General features: G+C 49.2%; 11 protein-coding genes and 1 non-coding gene across 13 annotated transcripts; 8 read left to right on the forward strand and 4 right to left on the reverse strand.

Moving 5' to 3' along the window:
- Positions 1–1,155: 1,155 nt before the first annotated feature.
- On the forward strand, positions 1,156–4,603 carry FOXG_09954 (beta-galactosidase). The gene is made up of 3 exons (XM_018389186.1): positions 1,156–1,870; positions 1,919–3,320; positions 3,373–4,603. The coding sequence occupies exons 1-3, from the start codon at positions 1,273–1,275 to the stop codon at positions 4,520–4,522; spliced, it is 3,150 nt and encodes a 1,049-aa protein (XP_018247401.1). The 5' UTR covers positions 1,156–1,272; the 3' UTR covers positions 4,523–4,603.
- Positions 4,604–4,857: 254 nt separating this feature from the next.
- On the forward strand, positions 4,858–4,955 carry FOXG_20190. Its single transcript has one exon. It is a non-coding gene; the product is annotated as a tRNA-Leu (tRNA).
- Positions 4,956–4,976: 21 nt separating this feature from the next.
- On the reverse strand, positions 4,977–5,831 carry FOXG_09955 (uncharacterized protein; the record flags this gene model as incomplete). Its single annotated transcript, XM_018389187.1, has 1 exon — positions 4,977–5,831. One exon carries the CDS (start codon positions 5,829–5,831, stop codon positions 5,046–5,048), a length of 786 nt encoding a protein of 261 aa, XP_018247402.1. The 3' UTR covers positions 4,977–5,045.
- A 1,463-nt stretch (positions 5,832–7,294) lies between these two features.
- FOXG_09956 (galactose oxidase) lies at positions 7,295–9,340 on the forward strand (the record flags this gene model as incomplete). Its single annotated transcript, XM_018389188.1, has 1 exon — positions 7,295–9,340. The coding sequence occupies one exon, from the start codon at positions 7,295–7,297 to the stop codon at positions 9,338–9,340; it is 2,046 nt and encodes a 681-aa protein (XP_018247403.1).
- A 979-nt stretch (positions 9,341–10,319) lies between these two features.
- On the forward strand, positions 10,320–11,580 carry FOXG_09957 (uncharacterized protein). Its single transcript, XM_018389189.1, has one exon. The coding sequence runs from the start codon at positions 10,323–10,325 to the stop codon at positions 11,295–11,297; it is 975 nt and encodes a 324-aa protein (XP_018247404.1). The 5' UTR covers positions 10,320–10,322; the 3' UTR covers positions 11,298–11,580.
- A 992-nt stretch (positions 11,581–12,572) lies between these two features.
- FOXG_09958 (uncharacterized protein) lies at positions 12,573–14,715 on the forward strand. 2 transcript variants are annotated; one of them, XM_018389191.1, is made up of 6 exons: positions 12,573–12,979; positions 13,097–13,209; positions 13,271–13,460; positions 13,512–13,548; positions 13,599–14,064; positions 14,111–14,715. In XM_018389191.1, the coding sequence occupies exons 3-6, from the start codon at positions 13,320–13,322 to the stop codon at positions 14,604–14,606; spliced, it is 1,140 nt and encodes a 379-aa protein (XP_018247406.1). In that variant the 5' UTR covers positions 12,573–12,979; positions 13,097–13,209; positions 13,271–13,319; the 3' UTR covers positions 14,607–14,715. The 2 variants fall into 2 exon arrangements, with proteins under 2 accessions (XP_018247406.1, XP_018247405.1); XM_018389190.1 differs by having other exon boundaries at positions 12,573–13,460.
- Positions 14,716–15,410: 695 nt separating this feature from the next.
- Positions 15,411–16,378, forward strand: FOXG_09959 (uncharacterized protein; the record flags this gene model as incomplete). The annotated part of the gene is made up of 1 exon (XM_018389192.1): positions 15,411–16,378. The coding sequence occupies one exon, from the start codon at positions 15,411–15,413 to the stop codon at positions 16,251–16,253; it is 843 nt and encodes a 280-aa protein (XP_018247407.1). The 3' UTR covers positions 16,254–16,378.
- A 255-nt stretch (positions 16,379–16,633) lies between these two features.
- Positions 16,634–17,314, forward strand: FOXG_20191 (uncharacterized protein; the record flags this gene model as incomplete). The annotated part of the gene is made up of 2 exons (XM_018400454.1): positions 16,634–16,773; positions 16,810–17,314. The coding sequence occupies 2 exons, from the start codon at positions 16,634–16,636 to the stop codon at positions 17,312–17,314; spliced, it is 645 nt and encodes a 214-aa protein (XP_018247408.1).
- A 522-nt stretch (positions 17,315–17,836) lies between these two features.
- On the forward strand, positions 17,837–22,100 carry FOXG_09960 (uncharacterized protein). The gene has a single exon (XM_018389193.1). It carries the CDS (start codon positions 17,912–17,914, stop codon positions 22,019–22,021), a length of 4,110 nt encoding a protein of 1,369 aa, XP_018247409.1. The 5' UTR covers positions 17,837–17,911; the 3' UTR covers positions 22,022–22,100.
- Positions 22,016–23,284, reverse strand: FOXG_09961 (uncharacterized protein; the record flags this gene model as incomplete). Its single annotated transcript, XM_018389194.1, has 1 exon — positions 22,016–23,284. The coding sequence occupies one exon, from the start codon at positions 23,282–23,284 to the stop codon at positions 22,253–22,255; it is 1,032 nt and encodes a 343-aa protein (XP_018247410.1). The 3' UTR covers positions 22,016–22,252.
- A 250-nt stretch (positions 23,285–23,534) lies between these two features.
- On the reverse strand, positions 23,535–24,809 carry FOXG_09962 (alcohol dehydrogenase). Its single transcript, XM_018389195.1, has 2 exons — positions 24,218–24,809; positions 23,535–24,169 (listed from the first exon to the last, which is right to left on the reverse strand). The coding sequence occupies exons 1-2, from the start codon at positions 24,722–24,724 to the stop codon at positions 23,834–23,836; spliced, it is 843 nt and encodes a 280-aa protein (XP_018247411.1). The 5' UTR covers positions 24,725–24,809; the 3' UTR covers positions 23,535–23,833.
- Positions 24,810–25,774: 965 nt separating this feature from the next.
- FOXG_09963 (uncharacterized protein) lies at positions 25,775–26,605 on the reverse strand (the record flags this gene model as incomplete). The annotated part of the gene is made up of 1 exon (XM_018389196.1): positions 25,775–26,605. The coding sequence occupies one exon, from the start codon at positions 26,603–26,605 to the stop codon at positions 25,775–25,777; it is 831 nt and encodes a 276-aa protein (XP_018247412.1).
- Positions 26,606–27,090: the final 485 nt, after the last annotated feature.

The raw sequence follows: 27,090 nt of genomic DNA on the forward strand, positions 1-27,090 counted from the left end.
TGAAACGCGGCCACATAATCACACATCGACCTTATCTTATCGCAAGCGATCACTGTTTTACTCGTTGATATAATATTAGGAAGGTCGCGTTTTGAGTAAATACCTATATATTTGAGATAAAACCTCATTTACAAAGGCAAATATCGGTTGAACTCACTTGTAATCATTCCTTCGCATTCTGTATTTCTCGCCCAATTACGGAGTAGCTGCTTAGTTGTTGCTGATCTCCAGCACCTAATTCTTAAGATATCACGTTAGGTATTTGACAACTATAGAGAGTTTCCTTATTTTCTATTGTGCCTAATATAGATAGTTTGTTAGGGAAGTCTCCTTAGATTCTACTATACATTTGACAACGCAAAGCTATTGATATTAGAAGTAGGTGTCGTGCTCGGGGAATATTCAGCAATACACTTCGACGGAGGACTGACTTGACATCCGAGACCAATGCCAAGGAGAGTTCAGCCCTAATAGTGGACCGCATTTCTAGATTGTGACTTAGGGGGGCTAGAAGCTTGCCTGCCTTCCTAATAATAGATTTTGATATGCAAACATCGTCTCTAGTTTGCCAGTCTAGAGGCCCCTGGACCATGCTGAGAGAAAAGAAGAGGCTCACTGGCGGAACCAATGGAATAACATGGTTATAGGAGGTACTGCACTTCATTTTCTGTAAGTCTGTAGCGTCATGTACATAATTTGCCAGCATGTTTTATTACTTTAATGCGAATAGTTAGTCCTTTGTATCAGCCTTTTCCAACACACCATGACACCTGAACAGTCTTTATTACCCTTGTCTGCTACTCAAATGCGCCTCACTTTCACACTTCTCAGTTATCAGTACCTAATACCAAGTCCATTCCATCCCATGGCTGGCCCCATGAGGTCGTAATCAGCTGGCAGGTGACAATCTCCTCAGAGCTGTTCCGCTGTCGGGTAGCCCAGCCAAGCCCTTCCAGTCTCGCCCCGCTCCGGCTCCGACATCCCCGGGCTGTTACCCTCTAATCCCAATACGCTCTGGTGCATTTAGGCTGTTCCACCAAACAAGGCATGATCAACACCAATGGAGCAATGTACCCGCACCTATCATGGATTCTAGTGGAGTCCTCTCTTCCCCGAGAGTCAGTCCGAAGCACGTGTTGAGTGAAGACCATGGAGAGACGTATCACGATGCGGGGCTGTGCTATCGTAGAGGAGGAGATCAAGATAAAAGTCCAATAATTCCTGAGACTTGGTCTTTCAATTCATTTCAATCGTCTTTCTTTCATCGTCAGAATGGGAGACAGCATTCAGCAAGAGCCCAAGGGCATTCCTCTCCAAGAGGATCCCTCGCGACCAGACTACATCAACGAGGCTGTCTTTAGGAGAAACACTCTCCCCACTCGTTCGTATCATATTCCCGATACTTCAATCTCATTGAACGGAACATGGGACTTTTCTCTCGCTGGCACAGTTCTGGAAGCACCTGAACCAGGCGCAAAAGATGTCGCTTATGGTCAGATCCAAGTCCCTGGTCATTGGCAGCTTCAAGGCCACGGAAAGCCCTGGTACACCAATGTTCAGTATCCAATTCCTGTTTGCCCGCCATATGTTCCTACTGAGAACCCTACGGGAACTTATCGTCGAGAATTTCATGTCCCGACGGGTTGGGCTGCGGATTCTCAGCTAAGATTACGCTTTGATGGCGTTGATAGCGCTTATCATATTTGGGTGAACGGTACCCTGATCGGATACGCTCAGGGTTCAAGAAATCCCTCTGAGTTTGACGTTTCGTCGTTTGTCAACCGCGAGGGCGCGAATGAGCTCTTTGTGAGGGTTTATCAGTGGTCTGATGCGACATACATCGAAGATCAGGACCAATGGTGGCTGTCAGGTTAGTAGCTCCCAAACCGCCAACTTAACCGATAACTAATCATTTCAGGCATCTTCCGAGATGTGTATCTTATTTCCTTCCCAGCGGCCAGAGTCGATGACTTTTTTCTCACGCCACATCTTGACACTGATTACAAGAACGCTCGGCTCAACGCATCCGTCGATGTCTCTGCTCAAAAGGGCGTCATTGTCGAGCTCATAGTCTCTGAGCTTGCAAGGAACGGAGGAGCTGTCATTGGATCTACAGAGACCTCTTTCGATGGACAGTCAAAGGTTACTCTCAGTCTTTATGTCGAGGATCCAAAGAAATGGACAGCAGAGACACCATATCTATATTCAGCAGAGATAACACTCAAGTCTGAAGATAAGCAGACTGTTCTTCACAAAGTCCAGCAACGCGTTGGTTTTAGAACGGTTGAGCTGAAGGATGGCCTAATGAAGGTCAATGGCAAACGCATTCGTCTCCGAGGTGTTAACCGTCACGAACATCACCCTCTTCTCGGCCGCTCTGTACCCCTGGAATTCGCCAAGCGTGATCTTCTCATCATGAAGAAGCACAACATCAACGCTCTGCGCTGCGCACACCAACCTCATGACCCTCGCGTTCTTGATCTCTGTGACGAGTATGGTCTCTGGGTTATGGCGGAGGCTGATCTTGAGTGCCACGGTTTCTACGATGCTGTTGCTCGACCTCTTGACATTCCTGAGTCAATGGACTACGGCGAGCGAAAGAAGCTTGCTTTCGGAAAGGCTGCCGAGTTCACCTCCAACAACCCCAAGTGGAAGGACGCCTACCTTGACCGTATCCGGGCTGTTCTTAACCGTGATAAGAATCACGCCAGTGTTATCATGTGGAGTTTCGGTAACGAGGCTTTCTATGGTGACAACCACAGAGAGATGTTCAAGTATGCTACTGAAGCTGATCCCTCGAGACTCATTCACTATGAGGGAGATATGGAGGCCGAGACGACACATATGTATAGTTATATGTATCCTACAGTTGATCGATTGATCAAGTACGCCGAGGAAGAGGGTGTCAAGGACGGCAAGTACGAGAAGCCCATCGTTCTCTGCGAGTATGGACATGCTATGGGTAACGGACCCGGTTGGTTAGAAGACTACGAGCAAGCTTTCCGCGACTATCCTCGTCTCCAAGGTGGCTTCATCTGGGAGTGGGCAAACCACGGTCTGTGGAAGGATGACCACGAGGGAGCAGGATATTACGCTTACGGCGGTGACTTTGGAGATACACCCAACGACGGGACTTTTGTCATGGATGGTCTTCTGAACAGTCAGCATGAGCCTACCCCTGGTCTGACAGAGTTCAAGAAGGTCATTCAACCTGTTGGTTTCTCTTTCAAGGATGGAGAGCTGAAGATTGAGAACTGGCATGACTTTGCTGGTTTGGACCACTTGACTGCATCTTACAAGGTGGAGCAGTTTGGCCAAGAGTGAGTTGATTCGAAAAGAAATGAGCCCTCCAGGATACTAATTATGAAATAGATCCACATTGATTCACTCGGGGTCATTCGACATCCCTGAGATTCCAGCTGGTGAGACACGTTCTGTATCTCTTCCAGTCGACGCCAAGCGATACAACAAAGACAACGAGGTCTACCTGACAGTGACACTATCCCTCAAGCGCTCCACAGCTTGGGCGCCTGCTGGTCACGAGATTGCTTGGTATCAGCAGCAGCTCCAGGCTCCTCAGACTGACGCCAAGGCTGCTCTCGCCGCAAGCAACACCCTCACTTCTAAACTGTCGGTGACCGAGAAGGGCGCTACTGTGTCAGTCTTTGGCAAGAACTTCGAGTTCGTCTTTGACCGCGCTTATGGTGCTCTGAAGAGCTGGGTCTCAAACAACGTGACTCTCCTTACCTTCGACCCCAAGACCCAAGCCGCAATCATCCCATCGTTCTGGCGCCCCAAGACCGACAACGACGTCCCTGGAGCCGTTCCCTACTGGGAACGATTTGGTGTTGAGCAACTACAATCTCAACTTCGATCTTTCTCCGTTGATGCCTCCAACTCAGACAAGGTGGTTGTGAAGTCACATACCTTCATCACTCCTCCAGTTCTGTTCTGGGGATGGGATTGTGAAATCGAGTACACAGTGTATCTCACCGGAGCTCTCAGTGTCAACGTCACACGCCTATCACCAACAGGATCGTTCCCTGAGCACGTTCCAAGAATTGGTCTGAATCTCTATGGTAGCAAGACCCTAGAGCATGTCAAGTGGCTCGGCCGCGGACCTGGAGAAAGCTATCCCGACAAGAAGGATTCTCAACGCGTTGGGATCTGGAATGCCGAGTCTGTTTCTGAGCTCCAGACCCCTTACGATGTTCCCCAAGAGAATGGTAACAGGGAAGACACGCGATGGGTGTCCCTTCGGGACTCCAAGTCTCCAAGCATTGGACTACGTGCGACACGCTTGGATGGAAAGAATTTCAGCTTCTTGGCATCGCATCACAGGGATGCAACTATTCATGAGGCCAGACATCCTCCTGATTTGAAAGAGGATGATGCGGTGTTTATTAGGCTGGATAGTAAGGTCGCTGGTGTCGGTTCTGGTGCTTGTGGACCCGCTGTTCGTGAAGACCTTATGGTTAAGACTGAGGAGACGACTTTTGGATTCCTGTTGGAGCCGCTATGAACAAGATTGTTAGATATTGTGAGTAAATGACAAGATACAGAAATTTGAGCGGCATATGTTGCTATGACATTGCCTTGCCCTTGTGATGTTTGTCAAATTGTGTCGATCATCTGAAGCTCCGCCAATTGTTTGACTGCTTCAAATTTCCCTCATACATATAGACTCGATCAAACCTCCGCACAGATACGAAGATGAGCTTCATATGGTTTCTAAACATTTCCCTTGCCAATAAAATCGGAATTCGGTGGCTTGAGGTTATTTTACATCCTCGTCGTCATTCAGGCATTAGGTCTTGGTGTTCATTCGCGAGCCATTACGCCACCCGAATCATCATCGCTAACTTGGCCGAGTGGTTAAGGCGCTGTGTTTAGGTTCTTATCAGAAACCAAACCCGCAGTGGGAAACCGCGGAGGTTCGAACCCTCCAGTTAGCATAACAAGCGATTCATTTTTTGCTTTTTATGACGGTAATTTTATACTTTCTATCCACTATTTGATAATGGTGGCTGAATGCACGCGTAGAGTTACATGTACCACCGCGCGACTCTCCAAAAGCCCCACGTCGCGCCGAAAAGAGCACCCCAAGACAAAACGCCTTTCGCGATGAATACATATCTCACGATCTGGAAAGTCTTTTTCTCATTCAATCGAGGAAAAGGTTCACTCGGAACGTCCTTGCCCAAGAATTTGCAAAGCGGCTCCCAACCATCCTCTGCCTTGAACTGGAGAACCTCTCGATTCCTCTTCTTCGCCTCAGCCAACACCTCCTCGTTATACTTGCTGTACATTTCCGCCGAGAAGATATTAGCTGAACCATACTTCTCCTTGCCCAACTTGATACTCTCCATATTAAGTGTATACCACATCCGATCAGAAGACCAGAGCAGACCAACCCAGTAGAACCAAGGACTGAAGAAGAACCAGAAGCTCTCCTCAGCGCTCTTGGCCCAGACTTCAGGATCGGGTCTTTGGTTGAGCACAATCTTGGCATCTGGATATGCGTCCATCATGTCTGGTGTGAAGTACACGACAGGAAGATCGCAGATGGAGCGATGGCCGTGAATGAGTTGCTTAACCATCTTTTGTCGAACTTCAGGATTCTTCTCGCGCAGCGCGGCGATGAAGAGGCGTAAACGCGAAGGATGAGGGAGGATCTCTGCCATGTGCATGCATGGTCCGCAGCCTAGCTTCTCAAAAGCTGCTTGCATTGATGATGTGGCAGCGCGAGGGAGCCCAGCCCCAATGACAAGGAGAGGGACCTCCTCAGAGTTTGGGTCACCAAGACCTCGAGAATCCGTAAGGAAGCGCATCGCCACAACTATCGATAACAAACACTTGATAAAAATCAGATAGCTTATATTGCAGTAAGGGCACAAAGTCCTTGATCCTTTAAGAATGGGGAGCAGTCGGTTTTTAAGCTCACATAATATTGAAGCATGGAAATAGTGCTGACGCCAAGCGGCACAGCGAATCTCGTGTCAGATTCTTGCTTACTTTGCATCAGCATACCAACTTCTCAATGGATTTGCGTGCCTGTGATAATTGTTTAGCCTCAAATTATTTCTGTAGAACATCGGGGGTTTCCATTTCGAGTAATCGCGAGACTAAAGTTGTCAAAGTGCATGGTTACAATTTGCAAGAACATGCTGGGCATTAGGACACAGTTTTCCAGTCCAAATAGCTCGGCTTACATACCCTAAATTGATTGTTACAGTCTCACAGGTCATGGGCATGACCTTCAATATAATGGCAACCAATCACAGGAACGACAAAAGATCCTTGGCTGCGGATGCCGCAGTTCAAATATTCTGGCACTTGTCGTAAGCTTCAACCCTAGAGGATCGTCACATGTGCGGTCTCTAACTTTAGACTATCATCACTCCTCTCACCTGACGGCTTCTTATGATACTCAACCTCGGCTGCCAAACGGACTGGGAAATCACGACATCCAAGCTCCAGCTTCATAGCTTAGTGTTTAAAAAGTACCGAACTTTTTAAAGCCACAATCGATAATCCAACGGCTAAGAGTAACGATTACATCATGCAAATATTGCTAGCTACATGCTAAACTAAAGAGATCGGCTCTTGACTGTCGATTGAAGATCCGGCTGTTTGTTTTCACAGTCTCTTGTCATGGTTGTCGTAGAAATTTCCCCAGAGTCTTACACTTGCATGACGCCGATATGCACGAAGTCAGGGGAAATGGCCCTTGTGGCTTCAACTAATTAAACATCGTGGAGTCAAAATCCCATCCGTCGATCTGCCGTCAAGTTTTAGTCTTGTTTTCTCTCACCACTCACCGAATAGACTAACTCAATAGGTTGAAGGCTATGCGCTCAGGCACTGCAGAATTTAACATGACCTGAAACAAAACAAGCCCGGGTGGAGACGAGGGCCTCAGTCTGCTGTATAACTTGTAAGCGGATTGGGCAATACGAGGAGACCCTTTTCTTTTCTTAGATACTTTGAACTTTGCTGGCCAATTAGAGAACTAGTCTTTTCATAAACCCGATATTGAAGGTAGTCGCCTTGATCCGCCTAGCTGAATTGAACTATGTGAGCTGAGGTTGGTGTGCCCGCCTGCGGTGCGATGGATCTACCGGCTGTGCGTCTGATGTCAGTCCTGCTAGAACAAACTTATAGCAGAAAAGCAATCGATAAATAATATGACATCCTCCAACCAACTTCCTGATGGTTCCGGTTCATTCCATTCATTCACTTTGTATTCTTCTCCATATCTTACAATTATTTCTTTTCCATTACTTTCGCTACAATGAAGCCCCTTTGGACACTTGCTCTTTACCTAGGGAGCGCTAGTGCTGTCGCTATCTCCCAACCGGCAGCAAAGGCTGAGACTCCCGAAGGATCCTTGCAATTCTTAAGTCTTAGAGCCTCAGCTCCCATCGGCACTGCTATCAACCGTGACAAATGGCGTGTTACCTGTGACAGCCAGCACGAGGGAGATGAGTGCTCCAAGGCCATTGATGGTGACCGCGACACCTTCTGGCACACTGCCTGGGCCGCTGGAGGCACCAATGACCCAAAGCCTCCTCATACCATCACTATCGACATGGGCTCTTCCCAGAATGTGAACGGCTTATCTGTTCTTCCTCGTCAGGACGGTAGTGATCACGGCTGGATCGGCCGTCACAATGTCTTTCTAAGCACAGATGGGAAGAACTGGGGCGACGCTGTCGCAACTGGAACATGGTTCGCTGACAACACTGAAAAATACTCTAATTTTGAGACTCGTCCTGCTCGTTACGTTCGTCTTGTCGCTGTCACTGAAGCAAATGACCAGCCTTGGACCAGTATCGCCGAGATCAACGTCTTCAAGGCACCTTCTTATACCAGCCCTCAACCTGGCCTCGGACGCTGGGGACCAACACTTGACTTTCCTATCGTTCCTGTGGCTGCTGCAGTTGAGCCAACATCAGGAAAAGTTCTCGTTTGGTCTTCATACCGCAACGATGCGTTCGGAGGTTCTCCTGGCGGTGTAACCTTAACCTCAACTTGGGATCCTTCCACTGGTGTGATTTCTCAACGCACTGTAACTGTCACCAAGCATGATATGTTTTGCCCTGGTATCTCCATGGATGGAAATGGGCAGGTTGTTGTCACGGGTGGCAATGACGCTCAGAAAACAAGTCTTTATGACTCGTCTAGTGATAGTTGGATCCCAGGCCCAGATATGAAAGTTGCCCGCGGATACCAGTCATCAGCGACTCTATCGAATGGTCGTGTCTTTACTATTGGCGGCTCATGGAGCGGTGGTATATTTGAGAAGAATGGCGAAGTATATGACCCATCCTCAAAAACATGGACCTCCCTTCCAGGAGCTTTGGTCAAGCCAATGTTGACAGCAGATCAACAAGGCCTCTACCGTTCTGATAACCACGGATGGCTCTTCGGTTGGAAGAAGGGATCCGTATTCCAAGCTGGACCTAGCACTGCTATGAACTGGTATTACACCAGTGGCAACGGAGATGTAAAGTCAGCTGGCAAGCGCCGATCGAGCCGCGGTACTGACCCAGATGCGATGTGCGGAAACGCCGTCATGTATGATGCCGTTAAAGGAAAGATCCTTACGTTTGGCGGTTCCCCAAGCTATCAAGACTCTGATGCCACGACCAACGCTCACATCATCACAATCAGCGAGCCCGGAAGCACACCCAAGACAGTGTTCGCGAGCAATGGCCTGTACTATCCCCGAACTTTTCATACATCTGTTGTTCTTCCCGATGGAAACGTTTTCATCACAGGTGGCCAACAACGTGGTATTCCTTTCGCCGACTCAACTCCGCAGCTTACACCAGAGCTTTATGTCCCCAACGATGACACTTTCTATAAACAGCAACCAAACTCCATTGTCCGAGTCTACCACAGTATTTCCTTATTACTCCCTGACGGCAGGGTTTTTAACGGTGGTGGCGGTCTTTGTGGTGATTGCGACACCAACCATTTCGATGCCCAGATCTATACGCCAAACAATCTTTACGACTCTAATGGAAAACTGGCGACACGTCCCAAGATCACTAAAGTCTCTGCTAAGAGTGTCAAGGTCGGTGGCAAGATCACAATCACAGCAGATACCAGCATCAAGCAGGCTTCGTTGATCCGTTATGGTACATCAACTCATACAGTTAATACTGACCAGCGTCGTATTCCTTTAAGTCTGAGACGTACTGGAACTGGAAACAGCTATTCGTTTCAAGTTCCAAGCGACTCTGGTATTGCTTTGCCTGGGTATTGGATGTTGTTTGTTATGAACTCGGCGGGTGTACCAAGTGTTGCGAGTACTCTTCTCGTTACTCAGTAGCGTCGCTCAATCCCATTTCTCGATGTATTTCTGCTATCTTTCAAACTTTGGGAACAGGGTATTCCATCTAATATTTTAACTTCATCTTTCTGCATCTATACCTGAGGAACACCATGAGCTTTTATCTCAATCCTTATCTTTTATATCTGCATTCAGTGACACTTATTCAGCTCGATTGTAATTATCAGAAACATCTTTCTTAACCGGTGTTGAGTATTATTCTTCCGATTAATTCATCTTCACCTTGTCACTACTATCAGATCCAGCAAACTGCAAGGCGATATTTTGCAAACAGCGACCAGAAGCTTTACAATGATTCCGCAGGCTGAAGTTTCAGGACCACATCAGCTCGATTACCGGCAGCATAACATACCACCGGTAGCGATTGAAATCATTGGTGTTAGTAGTATTTATGACTTGAAAGACAGAGTTTGCCTATTGGAACATAACCCGGTTCGAACAAGTGCCTGGAATGTGCTCCGGTGGCCGGACATGGCGGGGAGATAAACGATAGCGCCACAAATGAACTGGCCGGAGCGAATGCTCCCAAAAGCTATTATCGGCTGTAGGAAAATCCCAACTATCTTCTCCTCAGTATATTATTTTCAAGCCATTCTCAACTTGATGCAAAAGCTAACTTCTATTCCAAGTATTGTGAATTTTTGACTGTACTTATGATTTTAATCATTTAAAGCTGAATATTTGCGCTTAAACAAGTTCTCAAAGAAGTATGGGCTTACCCTAGACTCCAATGAGAAAAGGTGAAATGATGGATAGAGATTTTCATTAATATCAGATGTTCTCAGAGCAATTGGTCTTAGTTTCTACTATAGCTGGAGCCGCTACCACTATGTCGTAGTACCAATTGATGTTGATCGACTTGGATCCATTCGCAGCGCTCGATGACGACAATGACATCATCACCACGATATGCATCGCTCAACCCGCACTGCGTTTTCATCCTAGCAAGGCTTGGAGCGACATGATTTGCATTAAACACACTCAAAGACTACACGTAGCAACAGTTCACACCCTAAAACGAAATTGCCAAAATTTCTCAACGCAAAAACAACTACAACGAAGGTCATTCGAGCCGGTCAAGATGAGTTGGATGGACAGCTGGAGTCGACCCTCCAAATCGCAAGCAACACCAGCACCTTTCTACTTACTACCCGGAGGCGAAGCAACTCCGTATTGTCATTCATGCGGCAGAGTGATTAGTACGAGGCGAACTACCGCGACAGCAAATACCAATACGCCAGCCAAGTACTGCTCGAGCCGGTGTCGCACACAGAAGCCCGGAAAGCTGGACCGCGAGCTGGAGAAAGCCTTTGTGAAATTATTGACGGCCGAAGAGAGCACAGCAGATGAGGTAAAGAAGCAGGCAAAAGGTGGCAAGCATAAGAAAGGGAAGAACAGCAAAGGCGACAATCGCATCTTGGTGCCATGCAGCGCAGCAGAGGAACTTGTTTTTGGACCGAACCGAACGTCAATGGAGGGAGAAATTGAACAACATGATAGCGACGAGGAGGAAGCGCAAGGATTGGAATATACGCAAGCGCCATCGGAGCCTCGATCATCAGAAGATATGGACCTCTCAGGCAACATCAAAGACGACAATCACATCGATGGGGACGTTCTGGCCCGCATGTCAGTCCGCAGTGGCACTCGCATCCGTCCACCTCAATCCGTATCCGAAGTCAACGGCAGTGTCGGCGGCGAAAAAGGCCGAGCAGAACGTATCCACGAAACAGACGCGATGCTCGAGAAGCGAAAACAAGGACAGAAACGCGCGAAGGAACGGGAAATGACGAAGTGCGCTGCACGACGAGGTGTTGTTTTTGGGTTCACTGTCAGCGACGAAGGAGAGAGACGACTTTGTGAGGCAGTCATGGCGGGAAAAATCGTGGAACCTAGCTTTGCAAAGGGGGACTGGGCGATAAGATGGAGAGAATGAGATTGCTCGGACTGTTGGCTCATGTATCAGATATGGTTCGGGCCGACAGGAGTCAATAAAGGTGCTAATTGTGACGGATTGACAATGTTCATGACGCGCTTGCGATAGGGATCGACGCCCTTATCACGGCCCAAGCGTTGATGACAAGGCACTCTAGAGCGAAGAAGGAAAGGATACTGCCCACCTGTAACACCAGTTCATTGATTCACCAACTAATCTGCTGAGTAACGAATATGAGTGGTTTTACTGGTAGATCAAGCATCGTCTTGACTTCATTTTCGACAGACGAGTTTCTGGATGCAGACGTGGAACATGCCAAGCAATACTTACGGCATGGCCCACCGCGGACGAGTGGAAGTGTCTCCATCGTTATCTTTCTATGGGTCTGGGGTTTTACTCCGCTGAAGTCTGTCATCTGTGGTTTGCTCCGCTGGATTCTATCATGTGCAAGTAACCTCGCCTCGCATGCTTTACCATTTTCAATACATTGGAGAAACTATCATGTCATAAATATTCCAGAAACTAGGAAGGTCATCTTTTGGCCAAATTTGACAGGACGATAAACGAGAGTCTAGAATCATGTTTTATCTGTTTGGTCCAGGGGGAAGTGGGACGACTTCCAGGTTCCCCAATCTCATGCTGCAGGGTTCAGCTTTCAGCGCTGTAGGCGATGAGAAAAGGATGCTACACAATCTCGACTTGGCACCTTTAGCTCGAAGCGATTGCAACGTTGTTATGCAAGGTCAATCATTAGCTAGATTCCTACAGGGCTGGAATGCAACCCAGAGTCTCAATAGTGTTGAGCAGCGTAGTTCATAGTGCCATACCGCGGAGAGAGCGAGAGCGATGGCGTGCGTTAGCCGGAAATAAGTCATGACATTACAACAGAAAACGGTCAGGATCACAAAAAGATAAGACAGAGTCTGTTGGCCAATGCCTGTCCGGGGTAGGCCCTAACTCCAGAAGCAGTAGGTGGTAAAGCCCAGGGATCAGCCACTGGTCCCAGCGCGCTAAATATTGACGCACTACAAGCAGACGTGGCGCCACGATGGATGATAGGGCGTGGTGAGGTGATGGTGATAGGTGAGATGCTGTTTCAGCGCGTCGGATCAAATCTAACAGAGTTTCTGCTTGAACAACCGAAAAATCGGGACCGAGCTTACGGGCCGGTTGGTTGAGATGCCCCTGTCCATCAATGGCTTAGCAGTGTAAAGCTGAGGCCATCTTGTTCTCCAAGGGCGGTTGAGTGATTTTCCTCCAGAGCTTCCTCTTCTAGAATAATCCTCGTATAAGCAATCAACGGCGTCGTTATCCCACCTGCTGAAAAGGCCAATGAGACGCTGATTATGAAACTGTTGATCAATGCGACAGCTATCGACGCCATTTTTCTGGTTCTGGAAGGTCTGCAGTGCTTTAATCAACCAGTCATGTTCCCAAAGGGCCGAGTATCCGACAAATAATTGTCAACTTCCATTCGTTTGCCAGTGTGTTCAGTTAGCCCAGTTCAATCAACGTCACGTCATTGATGATCGTCAAGGGGAATATTCCCTAAACAGACAAAATCACTCAGGGACCTAGAGATGATCAGCCCTGCCAAAATCTCCCCCGGACGATTTCCGCCGGTCCACTGTAGCTCCCAGGCCCCAACGCTAGACTTGGTCCAGTCACACAATGACACTCCGGTAAGCATACCCGCCGAGAAGCTGATGGTGTAGACAACGAGTCAGTTGTTCTGGAAGCCAAGCCCAGTCCCCTTCTACCCCAGAGCCTCAGCCAACGCCTTTCTCTCCCCGGATTAGACCCATCCAGATAAGCGTCAAGGATCCTCACTGCCAAGGCCACCCGAGGCCACCATGTGGAAAAGGACATCCTTCAAATGCAGATCACTCCCACGGACATCCGTGCCTGGCGTGTGTGTACTCCTGCACCTTGCGTTGCTTTTCTTAACTTAACTAAAACAAAAGTTCGTCCAGAGTTCTTTAGTTTTGACAAGCCTGCGGGAGCGCAGGATCATAGCCCGTCATGAGCCTCAAGTCGGATATCATCAGTGCCATGGTCATCACGTGGGTGTCGGCCTTGCTGGCGCTGATTGCACGTATCTTTGCGAGGCGCATGACAAAGGTTCCCTGGTGGTATGATGACTACTTGTGTGTCGGTGCCTTTGTAAGTTTTGCTTGTGAAACCTTTGAAGGGTTGTTGCTTACATGTTTGTAGGTTGTTGGTATTGGATACAATGTTGTGATGATATACTGTAAGACTACCCTTTGCTTCGATGATGTGAATAGAGGCTGACTGATGTAGGGGCCTTGACATGGTACCTTGGCACAACTATCCCCGACTCCGTCAGCGATGAACGATACGAAGAGATCAACCTCAACGCACGACTGATGCAGTTCCTCATCTCCCTCACCTACTCATACTCGATCGGCCTCTCGAAACTCTCTATCCTTCTCTTCTACTGGCGCATCTTCAAACAGTCGGCTATCCGAATCCCAATCCAGGTTATGCTCGGTATCAGTGGCGCTTGGCTCATCCTTCGTACATTCATGGTCATCTTCCACTGCATACCAGTTCAAGCCTATTGGGACAAGTCGATTGAGAACGCTGTCTGCAAGATCAACGACTCTCAATTCTTCTTCGCGACATGCCTTACTCACTTTATTCTTGATGTTGTCATCTTGGCGCTGCCAGTGATTGAAGTGTTTAAGTTGCGTCTTCGTCTGGGACAAAAGATTGCCATCACTGCCCTGTTTGCCCTTGGTTTCATGTAAGCTCTCTATCAGTATGTCAAAGTATTATACTAACAACGAAAGTGTTTGTCTTGCATCCGTCTTTGTCATCGTCACAGCCCTCCAATATGATCCCGCATCAAGACAAATGCCCCGCGACGTCGCCACAAATGACATGTGGGGAGGTGTCGAGATTAATGTCGCCATCGTCTCAGGGTGCTTCCCTCTTCTCCGTCCAATCTTTACCAAGATCCTTCCCAAGAGATTCCTCAGCTCTGCTGGAAGCAGCCACCCCATCAGCCGCACCACCCACGGTATTCGTCTTACTACTATCAACCGTACCAACAAGGACAAAGAAGAAGATGAAACAAGCTCAACTCATCAACTTGCCGATCCTGAGCAAGGGATCCCTGGTGACTTTGAGATTATCGATGGAAAGGAGGGACCTCGGACTTTCATCTCAAGTCGAACTACTGAGTCGCTCCATTCGCGGGAGCAGGATATGGCGGGGATCTATGTGCGGAATGACGTTGTTCAGGAGGTTGAGGAGTCGAATCATACATACGCGATGAAGAGATGAGAATCATCTCTTGCTAATACTTTCTCTTATAATTAATATACCCATATACGTGTACACTTAGATTTACAGAAATGTCATTTCATATGCAACTCTGATCAGGTTTCGTGAGATTTACCAGAAGCTTAATGCATCTCATGCGGCAGTTCTAAGGTTCGCCAGTAATTTATATAATGAGTGACCGGCAGTAGACAGACTGAGCCTTTCGTGTTCATCCCATTATGATGTGCTGTCTATTATGCGGACCCGATGTCGAACATGTCCACGGCGGCCATAGTCTAAGTTATGCCTAAAGAGATCCTACTCCCCGTAAACTCTTCTACATCATGAAGTGAGCTTAGACAACATTTCTAGATGAAGTTTATAAATTTCGGATGTACTTTTCAACTCTCTTCTTCACCCTTGCTTCTGCAATGACACTTACTCACCTTGGTCGAGATGAAGGTTCTTGTTTCCATCTCGTCCTGATGCCATCGTAGTAGGTGGTAGATCGCATCATCTTTGGTCTGCCTGAACTCCGAACCTTCTCTCGATCTCTCGTCTGCATGGAGAGGCTTTCTCCAGCTCGAGAGGGAAGGCAGGCTTGACGACTGCCTCGCTTGTCGTCGATGTTGCGCTTGCCCCTTAAACATCAACACTGCCTTCCGCCGTGGCTTTATTTGAGTCTCGAGGCGACGAGACAGAGAACTTCTCTTCTCCTTCAAATAAACTTACCGCCAGCAATCAATATCTCATCAAGACCTTCTCTTCTTCTTCAAACACAGTTATTGCCAGCAATACTTCAGCAAGAGCTTACTTCGTCACGTCATGTCGGATATCGTTCCTCACATCTTTGGTGTTTCCGATGCGGATTTCTTCCAGTTGTACCAGTTACATTTGGCTAGTACCTTATGGCTGCCCGAAGTATGGGCCGACGGCAGCATTTTTCGTCAGCTGGCCGAAGAACTACCGTTGGATGCATTGCCCCCTGCCACCCCAGTCCAAGATGATACTATGTCGACTGGAGATATCACGCCCTCAGACGATGCCACGGCCGCAGTCGAAGATGCAACTGCTACACCCGCCACGCCCACGAGCAATAACGATTACGGCCCTTCTTACATTTTCAACGAATATGGATATCGAATTGATCACGGTTTCGCTTCCAACACAATGTTGGCCTATGCCGAACCTCAGACAGGCCTAAAACTACTCAAGGACCACGATTGTGTTTCAACAGGAACCAAGCTCTTTGTTCTAGTCGACGTGCGAGCCAAGAACAAGTGGAGATACACATGGGCTGTCACGTTCTCCGCCCAGAACCCGTTCAATGCACTCAACCGTGAGGGAGTCTTTCAATCCAGCGCCGGCCAGCGCACCGAAGCATGCGTGCATGCGTTTTGTGAAGCGATCAACTCAATCATCGACTTTGTCAACATGGACCACAATGCGAAGCCACGTATCTCGAATTTTTACGTGCGCGTCCCTCAGTCTTATGGATCCACGCATGCACTCAACAAGTCTTTTCGCGAGGTGGAGCAAGGGATAATTTTAGGAGAGGTTGCGCCGGAATGGCGCAAAAAGACGTATGGTGCACTTGCCAAGACCTTAGTTCGGATGCGAAAGCTAAGGGCTCAAGGGTTTAATGTCATGTTGTGGCAGAGGAGGTAGTTCAGTTCATAAGCAGTAATGGAAATTAAGGTTAAAGCTGAGACTAGGTATCAATAGAATGGACTTTTAGGTACTACATAAAAAGCTCTCGTGTAAGAAGAAATGGCCTATCTAATTAACCTGCTAAATATTTATATAAATTTAGTAAACATTTATAAATATTATAAAGATCTATAAAGTTATTCTTAGACTTAGTAAAATATTCTAAGATTTACAAAGCAGAAACATGATGGGCCTGTTTGTTCAAACGTAGTGACGCACGCCCAGCCAGTGAATGAATTCAGCTGCCAACAAATCGCGAGAACACAATCGTTCACTCTGAAGCTGCGTTCAGCCGTTAATCACAGATCTCCACATACATTAACATAAAATCACTGACAATGATTTCCTATATAAAGTCCTCAGGTCGGGTCACTGGACTCATGCATGGCACGCGTTCCGCAACTGCAAGCCGAAGATGTCGGACTTCCGCACACGCATACCTTGCAGAGAGATCACCTCTCTTAGCAAGCTCTACAATGTGCTGACGACTGAATACGGAAATATATACTATAAGTTTGGAGACGGAAAATAACGAGCATGGTGAGCTCTTTTACGTTGTTGGTATCTCGTGTCATTTTGCGCGTGATGTTAAGGAACTTCTGGTCACGAAGGGGGTTCTTCGAGAGAGTGCGAGACCACGAGGATTTACAGCGATCAACGGACCGAGACCTCGTGGGGACCCATTGCCTGAGGTGATTGATCTCACTTGGGATGACTCGGATGAGGAGCCTCCTCCGGCTCACGGGAGTACAAACACGGTAAACATCCCGAGAGATCTGACACCTGGATCACGTCGACTTCTTGCTGGCGCGGAAGAGACCTCAAACTACATTGCCAAGTCAGTATCGAGACAGCGAGATAGCCCTGAGCGAACACACAGCGCTGTTACACAAACCCCAGAAAACCATAGCGGAGCTGAACAAAGACCAATCGCAGCAGGCAACAGCGCGGTTGGCCAAGGAGACCCTCGGACAGGGAGGATCCCGATATCTATGCTACTCGAGGGTGCTCATTCTTGAGCTTGATTTGCGTCTGGAGATCGGTCAGGTCACACAGGCCTGTGCAGCAAATTTGACCTTCGGTAGCGGACGAAATTGGAGGTTTGGGGATTCAGTGTTTGGTGTTTGTTTGCAAGGCTGGTCACTCTAGGCAGCTCACTGGGACCTTTGTAACCGCGCATTTCTTGTGTAACATGGAAACGGGATAGAAAGAATTAATGGAGCAATTGATACCCTTCTGTTTTACTGGTCACCTAAGTGCTGGCAGCGCCCAGTTTGGGAGGTTATTAAGCATAATCTTGCCCGATGCGGCTGACATTTTTTAAAGTAACCATAGCGAAGTGGCTGTTACAAAAATAACACTCAAGCGCCACTAAGCGTAGGCCTTTGGGCTCACAAGGCGTTCTTTGGTGGTATTTTGTGCCTCGTGAATGTGAGACTAATGCTTCAGCTGAATGCGTGGACCGGTCTGGACTCTGGCAGTGAGGAGTCATATTTAACCGTGATCTGTCCCATCAAACAAGCGAAGCTTGGCGATTCTGTGAATAAATTGAGAAAGTATCTGTGAATAGCGTCATAAGAGTTATTGAAGCGCTTTTTAAGGATTGTGATATCAAGATGGCGAGTGGTCCGCCTTACAATGGTTACCAGGTGCCGCCTGGTCCGGGAGTGCCTAACCAGGCTCCCCCACCACCAACGCAGCAGTACTCTCAATCCCCTCACCTTCAACAATACTCTTCACCTCCGCCTCAACAATACGTTCCTGGTCAGCAACCGAACTATCAGTCGCCTCATCCAGGCCACGCGCAACAGGCCTACCAAACCCCGCAGCCGCCTCCAACACAATATGCACAATCACCGCAAGGCGTGCCTCAGCAATACGCATCGGCTCAGCAGCACAACTACCAGTCTCCTCCTCCGCCAGGCCACTACCAAGTGAACCAACCCGCGCAATCACCTCAGGTTCAGCATACCCAATCGCCGCAAGGTCAATATCCTCAGCAGCAGACTCCTGGCCAGCAGCCCAGCTACCAGACACCGACCTACGGTGTCGCAGCCCCGCCGACACCTGCGCAGCACCAGCAGCAGTACCAGCAACAGGCCGCTCAATTCGCGACTCGACCCTCTGCTCAAGCCCAACTGCAATCAACCGCTCAATCCTTGTTTAAGTCTGGAAAAGGTATCCTGGGAAATCTCGCTAGCAACATCAAGTCCAAGTACCCTGCTTCCTCACCTTCCGGCGCTCCGCCAAGTTCTGGCACCTCATACACTGGGGAGGCACCGAAGCCAACGTACAACCCCGCGCAGCATCCCACACAAACGCCTTTGAGCCCGACAAACTCATTCCCGCAAGGATATGGCCAAACTCAGTCTCAGCAGGCATATGCCAATCAGGCGCCTCCAACACCGCAGCAGAGCGTCCCGCCCGCTGCTCCAGGCTATCCTCCGACTCAGCACCATGCAGCGCAAGCGACACCCTCAGGTCAGCCACCCAGTGCGCCTGGTCAACCATCTCACTTGAGTTGGCAAGAGCGTTTAGAGGCTGCCCAGCACCCCAGTGTGGAGTTTCAGCAATCGCACGCGAATGTTCACGTAGGTGTACCAGGCACAGTATCTCAGCTGCTGGTTCAATCACCACCAGGTGCCTCGCCATATCCCCAGCTCGCGTTGCACCATCAGGAGTCCAATCCGTATCAACCTACACCTGCGCCGCCTGCCCATCAACCTGTTCCACAAGGAGCGGGCTCTGCCGCCTCACCTGGGTACGGCCAGAACCCTCCTCAAGCGCTTTCGCCGCATCAACAGCACCAGAGTGCTCCTCCTCAGCTTCAACAACAGACATCATGGCCACAACAGGGTGGCGTGAGTAATTCATTCAACCCGGCACTGTCATCGCCCCCACCTCCGCCACAGACAGCTCCCCCGTCTGGTCCTCTCGTTGGTTCTCCCAGCCATGGCTCTCCTGCTCTACAGCAACAGCCACATTATCACCAGCAAGCTGGTGCGACCAATCCTCAAGATCCAACAGCGACCCAGCAAGCTGGTCAAGCATCGCCGTATCAGGCTGCCCCAGCTAGTGCCACGCACAACCCGCACCAGGTCCTCCCGCCCCAGCAGCTCTATCAGAGTCCCCCTCCCCAAGGGTACCCGCAACAGCAGGCACCTGGTCCTTACAACCCAATGGCCGCTTCAGGGATGTCGCCGACCGCGCATACGGTACCTGTCCCGCTAGCTCAGAGTGTTCCCATGAGCCACCCACAAAGTCCTCCTGCAGCACAGTCACCGCACCAGCAACACCAAACTCCACCAGCGCAGCAGCTTGTCAGCCCGTCGGCAGCAACTCAGGCGCCTTTTCAGGGAGTTTCTGGACCCCAGGGGCAGTATTATACACCAAACCAGGCGCAAGTCCCTCAGACTGGAGGTGCGCCCGGTGGTGTCCAGCCGATTGCTCCCCCAGGCCAGGCTCACAGCTACCCGCCTCCACCACCTCTGCAGCAACCGCAGCACGATGTACACTCTGTCGCTGCCCCAGTACCAAGCCATTCCCAACCGTACAGTCCACCGGTCAACCAGCAGGCTCCTCCGGCACAATACGTGCAGCATCCTGAAGTCGCAACTACCAGCCCTCCGACCTCCCAGCATTATACGTCACCTCCTAATCTGCCGCCCACAGCTGGCGCGATCAATCATGGACAAGTGCCTGCAAATCCCCCACCAACGGTACCAGGTCAGCAGTTCCAGCCATACCAGCCTGCTCCCGAACTGCCAAACTCTCAGCTTCCACCGGCAAATGCGAATAATGTACCCAACCAACCCACTGCTTATGGCTATCAACAAGATCCTATCGCTTCTCTGTCTGCTCAAATGAACAATCTGAACGTCCTGAACAGTGGTCACCCCCCAGCAGTACCCAGTACTGGCTCGACCGCACGACAGGATGGGCCTCGGGGACCGCCTCCCTGCCAAGCTACTGGTATGTCCAGCGACACTCTCCCATACTGTCCCGAAGATAGAACCGTGAGCTATTCGCTTGATTGGTATCGTTTCATTGCTGTGCCACAGTATCTCATTTGTACGAGGTGCTATGCCGACTATGTTCAGAGCACCCACCTCGCGGGCCACTTCGAGAGGTACCATTCGCCCGAGGGCACAGAATCCAAGTGCGGCTTCTGGTCTCCTCGCGCACGAGAGGTGCTCTGGCCGCAGGCTCTTCAGACTAACGACGTCAGACCTCTACAGGCATGGATGGAGAAGAGCCTGACTCTCAAACCATGCAAGGGTAGGGTCTGGACAACTGCTGCTGACGAGGTCAAGTGGTGGGGTATGGTCAACAACGAGATCGATGGGTTCATATCGTGCGATGCCTGCTACGAGGACCACGTCGTCGGCACCGCTTTCGAGTCTCGCTTCCAGCTTTACCGTCAGCAAGGTCAAGACGAAAAATGGATGTGTGATTTGTGTATACCTTACATCGCCAAAACAGCAGTTAAGATGGCAAAGCAGAATCACTGGAACGGCTTCATCGAAGCCACAAAGGTGCGCGTTCATCTTCCACTGTGTGAAGGCAGAGATGAAGAGTCCAACAATGGACATTGGATGTTACCGCGCCGCAAGATCAAGGACATGACCATCTGCGAGGCATGTTATCTGGACAAACTTGCGTTAACGCCATTCGGCAACGAGTTTGAACGTCACATCCGTGCAGAAGGCTTTGACGCCTTCGTTGAGTCGATTGGCCAGAGATGGAAGTGCAAGCTCACCGATACAGCTGTTAACATGAGTATTGCGCTCGAAGCAGCCATCTATCGCCGAGACTTCGACGTCTTCTGGAATGCCGCCAATGCCATTTCTGGTCTCGTCCCATGCACTATTCATGGCATCGTACGTGGCAATTGGTGGACAGTCGCTGGAGGGTGTGCCGACTTCGATGTCTGCGAGGCTTGCTATAAGGGAATCGTCGAGACGTCTGGCCTCGAGAAATTCTTCGAGCCTGTCCAGCGCGATCAGACTGTCGACATCATTTGCAACTTTTGTCCAGGTACTCCCCGATGGGGCATGTTCATCACCAAGTTCGCCGAAGCTCTTGACAAAGGTGTCTTCAGTCACTACTCTGACTACGTCAAGAAATGGGCTGGAGTGCCGACCTGTCCAGGTATCAAGAATAGAGGCAAGAGTAAATGGTGGGGACACCCAGAGGCTCTGGCCTGTCAAGACTGCTGGTTGAACTTTGTGGCCGATACTCCCTTAGGAGATTCCGTTCCTGTCAAGGACGTATACGACGAGCGTACCTTAATCTGCCAGCTATGGTCTCCAAGAATGCGCAACATGTGGCTCGCAGCTTGTGCCGCCGGACCTCCTGGATCGCCGGAGTCACAAAAAGCCCTGGATGAGTTCAAAGCCTTTGGAGCAAGACGTGTTCAGGTGTACAACGCGACCGTACCTCACATTGAGATGATACAGCAGATGCAGATGATGAAGCAAATGCAGGCTATGCAACAGGGACAACTAAGCTTGATGTATCAGGGCATGAATGGCATGGCATCTATTAGTGGCAATACGGATGGGTACTTGCATGGTAATAGTTCCGTTGGATACTATGAGACTGAACATGGGGTCACGGCGGCGAACATGATGAATAACATGCATGCTGGGATGGCGGACGCGAATAAGATGAGTGATTGGCAAACGATATTGCAGCTGCAGGCCACTTGGATGGAGGTTGAGTAATCTAGTTCGTGAAAGTGGATAGCTTTATCTCGAGATAGGTTTACATGATCATGAAATCCATTCCGTTGTCCTATTCTGCTCTCATGAGAATTGCGTGTTCGTGTATCTAAAGTCCATGCCATTGCTAGCGAGACTCTACCCCGCAGCACTTGATGTAGCTCCTAATTTCCTCTACTTGTTTTCTTTCTTTTCACCCCTCTATACTCTGAACGCCGAAAAGATGGTCTTCACTCATGCTCTCACAGGCAAACCCACCTGCAGATACCCAAGTCCTCCCTCCATCGTATCCGCCGGTGCGATCAGCTTCATCAGAATAGCAATCGCCTCATTCCCGCCACGGCCATCGGAGGTCCTCTCATCCTCCCAGTACTGATACAGCTGCCACCACCAGCAGTGCGTGACCCCATCAAGGCCCTTATACCCAGCTACTCCATCCAGTCCAACACGCTTTGCCCAAGGCTTGTCGACGATGTAGTGCAGGCAGATGACTTCCTCGTCACGCCAAATGTTGGGGTGCCAATACCGCATCGTCTTGATAGCGTTATACTGCCACCCAAGTGCATACCACTTATTCTCAAAGAAGTATGCCAGAAAGTCCTGATCGGGAAACATGAACGTTGAAAGTAGCGGCGTCGTGTTGAACACATGCAACATCCGATCCCAAAGGCCCTTCGAAGGATGAAAGATGAACATGCCACCATTGAGAAGCTTGTGCGGTGAAGGTGACGTCTCAGTAGGTTGTAGAGGCTCCGTAAGCGCTGTGGGATGTTCAAGCGGCGTGTAAGCACAATTCTCCGTCCTCCAATCCTCAGGAGCCCAAGAATCTGAATCAAGGTTGCAAACACAAACATGATTCGCTGCAATCCAATCATCAGGCAAATGCGTCTCAACTTTGAATACAACATCCATGTTATCCAGCACCGCCATATCAGCGTCAAGGTAACACACAGCGTCATACTCAAACAGCTCAAAAACACGAAGTTTCGTCCACGTATCCGCAAATCGCTCAGCGATAAGCGTCATCTTCACACCCTCCGGCGGGAGAAGATGCTCGCACTCGCGAAGGATCATGTTGCATTTTGGCGCCTCAAGCTCAAGAACGCGTTTCGCATCTTTGGGGAGGTTGGGCGTGTAGAGCACTACGATAGGGTAGATTGAGACCTTGCGCTTGAGGGTATAGGCGAGGATGATGACGCCGGGGAGGTAGGAGTCGCGGGTGATGAGGGTTGCATAGGCATTGTGCCTGGTTACGTTGTCTGCCATTTTTGTCGTGTTGCAGAAAATTCTAGTATCAGGGGGGAAGAAGAGGGTGAGTGTCGTTGGCTGGATGAATGGAGCGGGAGAAAGAGGGGTTGGGGGAGATTCGTGCACGTCATGACCTAAATATGTGAAGTCATTATTTAGTGTTCTTTATCCCTTACATTATTGACGCTTTTTCATGATTTGTGTTCAAAAGTGTATGAGCTACGCGAAAAAGCAAATACGGACTGAATGCTGTGTTACAACGAGAGTGTCGGTGAGGCTTTGTAGGCGCCACGACGTTGGTCCCGAAGATGAGACATTGAGATTATCGTGATTATCGAGATTGTACCTGAAGTGAATCTAAATCAATGACGCGTATAAGCATTGATCTTTGGGAGGCTAGGAACTCATTTATTTAAGATCTACAATCCAAGAGATGAGTCAGATCTCGGGATCTAAAGTTCAAGTTAAGATTCAGTGCAACATCCATCTCACCTCCCCATCCTTGTACTGCAACCCCAGCACCTGAAACTGCAATCCGACTTTATCACAAAGCTACATTACACCGCATCAATAATTATCCACCGCTTGCACAATTGCACCCGCAGCGCCCTCATCCAGTTCATCCAGCGCCTTCATATCCCTGTCATCCAGATCAAACCCGAAAACATCGGCATTAGCTTTGATGCGCTCCGGTGTATCGCTCTTTGGAAGGGGAACCCAATTCTTCTGAAGACAATATCGGATTAAAACTTGGTTAGGCGTGGCTTTGTGCTTTGTGGAGATGCTTTTGAGGGTTTTATTATCGGCCTTTTGGTTGCGAACGAGAGGAGCGTAGGCTTCTACTACGATGTTGTTCTTTTCGCAGTATTCCACGGCGTCTCTCTGCTGTGCCCAAGGATGCAACTGATGGACCTGTTAGTATCCTATGGTGCGCATTGTTTGGTAACTTACCTCAATCTGATTGACGTGGGGAGGCCAAACTTTGGCGAATTGCTTCAGCTCTTCGATATGCTTGATACCAAAGTTGCTCACGCCAATACTCTTCGCCTTTCCCTCCTCATACAACCTCTCCAGGGCCTGCCACATCTCCTTTCTCTTTGAAGCACCACTATTGGGGCTATGAATGAGGAAAAGGTCGACATAACCGCTCTCAGGATCAAGCTTCTCAACGCTCTCAATGCATTTCGCGTAGCTTGCGTCCACAGAGCCAGCTGCCTCAAGGATCTTGGTAGTCAAGAAAACGTGTTTCCGATCGACGTTCGACTTTTGAACTGCTTGGCCAACCTCTGTTTCATTGGCGTAGTATTGCGCCGTGTCGATGTGTCGATATCCAGCTTCAAGTGCAGTAAGGCATGACTTGGTGCAAACTTCAGGTGGCGATAAATATACGCCAAACCCAAGCTGAGGAATTTGAACCGAATTCGCCAGAGGCAAGGTGTCAGATTGTGAGCGCTCCATCGTCAATCAGTGAACACTAATAATCTCACAAATAAGATAAAGTTTGGTGTTTTTGGACAAGAGGGGTAGATTGTGTTTTACTGCTGTGTAACTTGTGCGGAGCGCGTAGAGATCCAGTCATAACTCGTCAGTTGAGTCGATGACGTTGTCAATACTCCTCTTTTTCGCCGTCTTTTAAAACTGAGTCAATGATGACATGAGTGAAATATGCTAAGCAGAGTGATAACTAATTAATGCATTATAAGAAAAGTGTTTATAGAATTAAATTATATATTCTTTTTTATTATCAACGATTCTTCGCTCACTTGTTCTGGACTGTGTGGACATTGAGCGCAGCAGTCAAACTGTCAATCTCGACCGGGGATTCGCGTAGACACCGGTAGACCGCCAGGGTCGTTTCTGATCACAATGGTGGACAGACTCTCCAATTCCCAGTCGATCGTAACTGCAGAGGTTTGGTCAAGGCGATGCTCTGCAGTGACGGTACAGAGTTAACCAGGTCAGGCATGTCTTCTGACCCCCTGGCAAGATGCTGAAAAATGCTAGAGTTCGTCGTGGTATCGTTGTGCTTGACGAGCCCCTGAAACGTGTTGAGATGGCGTTGACATATTATCGAAGAGCGCTGGGGCGTCTTTTAGAGGAATTGTGTTACTGGTCCCGTGTCTCAGGGCTCGACAAAGGGGGGGATCAGGAGAACGTCTCCTTCACACATTTAACGCTCTATATCGAGGCCACGCCCTTAGTTTAACAATCACTGCAAGTGGAGGGTATGATGTTCGCGTGGGGACGCAGGTATCGGTTAGTTGTTTCAGTCTACACTGGGATGGTCGTTGGCAGTCGCTGATTTGTGTCACAGTACGCTTCGCAGTCTGTCGTAAGCTGCTGTGAAAATATCCTACACAACAACTGGTCTTGTGGATCGATGTTGACTTGGATTGAAGTCGATAAACTGAACCATATTGCTGAAGTTGTACATTGATTCTCTATCATGAAAGTGGAGCACTCCGTCCTCATAGAGGTAGGGTGCAACCACTATGATACTGCATTCTATCATGCGACCACACTCGTCTCGACATTCACTCCAATTCTATCGGGTCTCTGTAGCCCCTGTCTCTCCCAGCTCTCCATCGCCTGCTCAAATAGCCCCGCCTGTTCTTCCTTAGCCGGCATAGGATTACCCTTTCCCCTTCTCAATCGACTCTCCATCGTCTCAGTGAGCCTAACCTCCACATCTATATCTTTCATTACGTCTTGCTCGAATACGTAGGATCGAGTCTCGCAGTTCTTCCATCCCGTCCCAGGGTTCAGCCATGAGTCCTCCCAGTCATCGGTGAAGTAGTGCAGGAAACCGCCGTGTGTCACGAGAGCAACTTGAGGGTCCGTATCGCCTTGCTCGATCAGTTGTCGGATCTTCTGTCGGATGAAGATGCGGGCGTCGCGGGCGCGGGCTGCTATGGCGTTGCTTTCTGGGCTGTAGCGAGTCCCTAAAGCCTTCACGTTCCAGCCGTCCTTGACCAGAGAGAGATCGACAGGCCAGTTACTCTCGGTTACAACTTTGCGAAGGACTGATGGATCAGTTCCAACATCGCACGGGTCATCCGAGGTTTCTTGAGCATCCGGGATGGCGATGATTTCAGGGTGACACTTGCTGCTGCTCTCGAGGGCTGATTGAAACACCAGATAGGCAGATTGGAGTGTTCGGCAAAGGGGAGAAGCAAGGACAAGAGATATCTTTGACTGATCTGAGAAGGCCGTCTCTCGCAATGTCAGGTTCTGCTCTTCACCCAAGGGGGTCAGACGAGGATCCGGAAGAGTGTAGCATCCGGCACCGACGTTGTGGAAGCCCTGTCCATGGCGGATGCAATGTATCACTGGTGGCATTATGAGTGAGAGGTGAAGAAGAAGAAGAAAAGACTTGATCAGAGTCAATCTTGCTGGAAAAGAATCGCAATTCACAAGAACATGGGGATAGGGGCAGGCCCTGGGATTCGGAAAAAAATAACTTGGGCTAGACAGCTGAATAATCCTGGATTTCTAATCAAATATTTTGATATTGGCAATTGTTGTTCGCAACACAAGTAGGTAATTAGCCTTTGCCGTATCTCGGATGAATCTCGAAGCAATCAGAATGCTAGCAGATCGGCTGCGGCTAACCTGATATGGGCAGCCAAGGCTCCTGTCGTGCATTAGCGTGGTATCCACTGCCGCCTTGCCGGTAAACTTCGCATATCTCAGGGATTGAGATCGGAATAAAGTGGTTTTCAACTTTATTAGTTTGCAATAATGATGGCTGATAGGCCGCTAGGAATATTCAAATGACTTTAGTATGCTGAGTGGTTAGCAGGGAACGTGACGATAAGTGGCAA

The sequence above is a fragment of the Fusarium oxysporum genome, chromosome 11, assembly GCF_000149955.1.
Source record: "Fusarium oxysporum f. sp. lycopersici 4287 chromosome 11, whole genome shotgun sequence".
Lineage (NCBI taxonomy): Eukaryota > Fungi > Ascomycota > Sordariomycetes > Hypocreales > Nectriaceae > Fusarium > Fusarium oxysporum.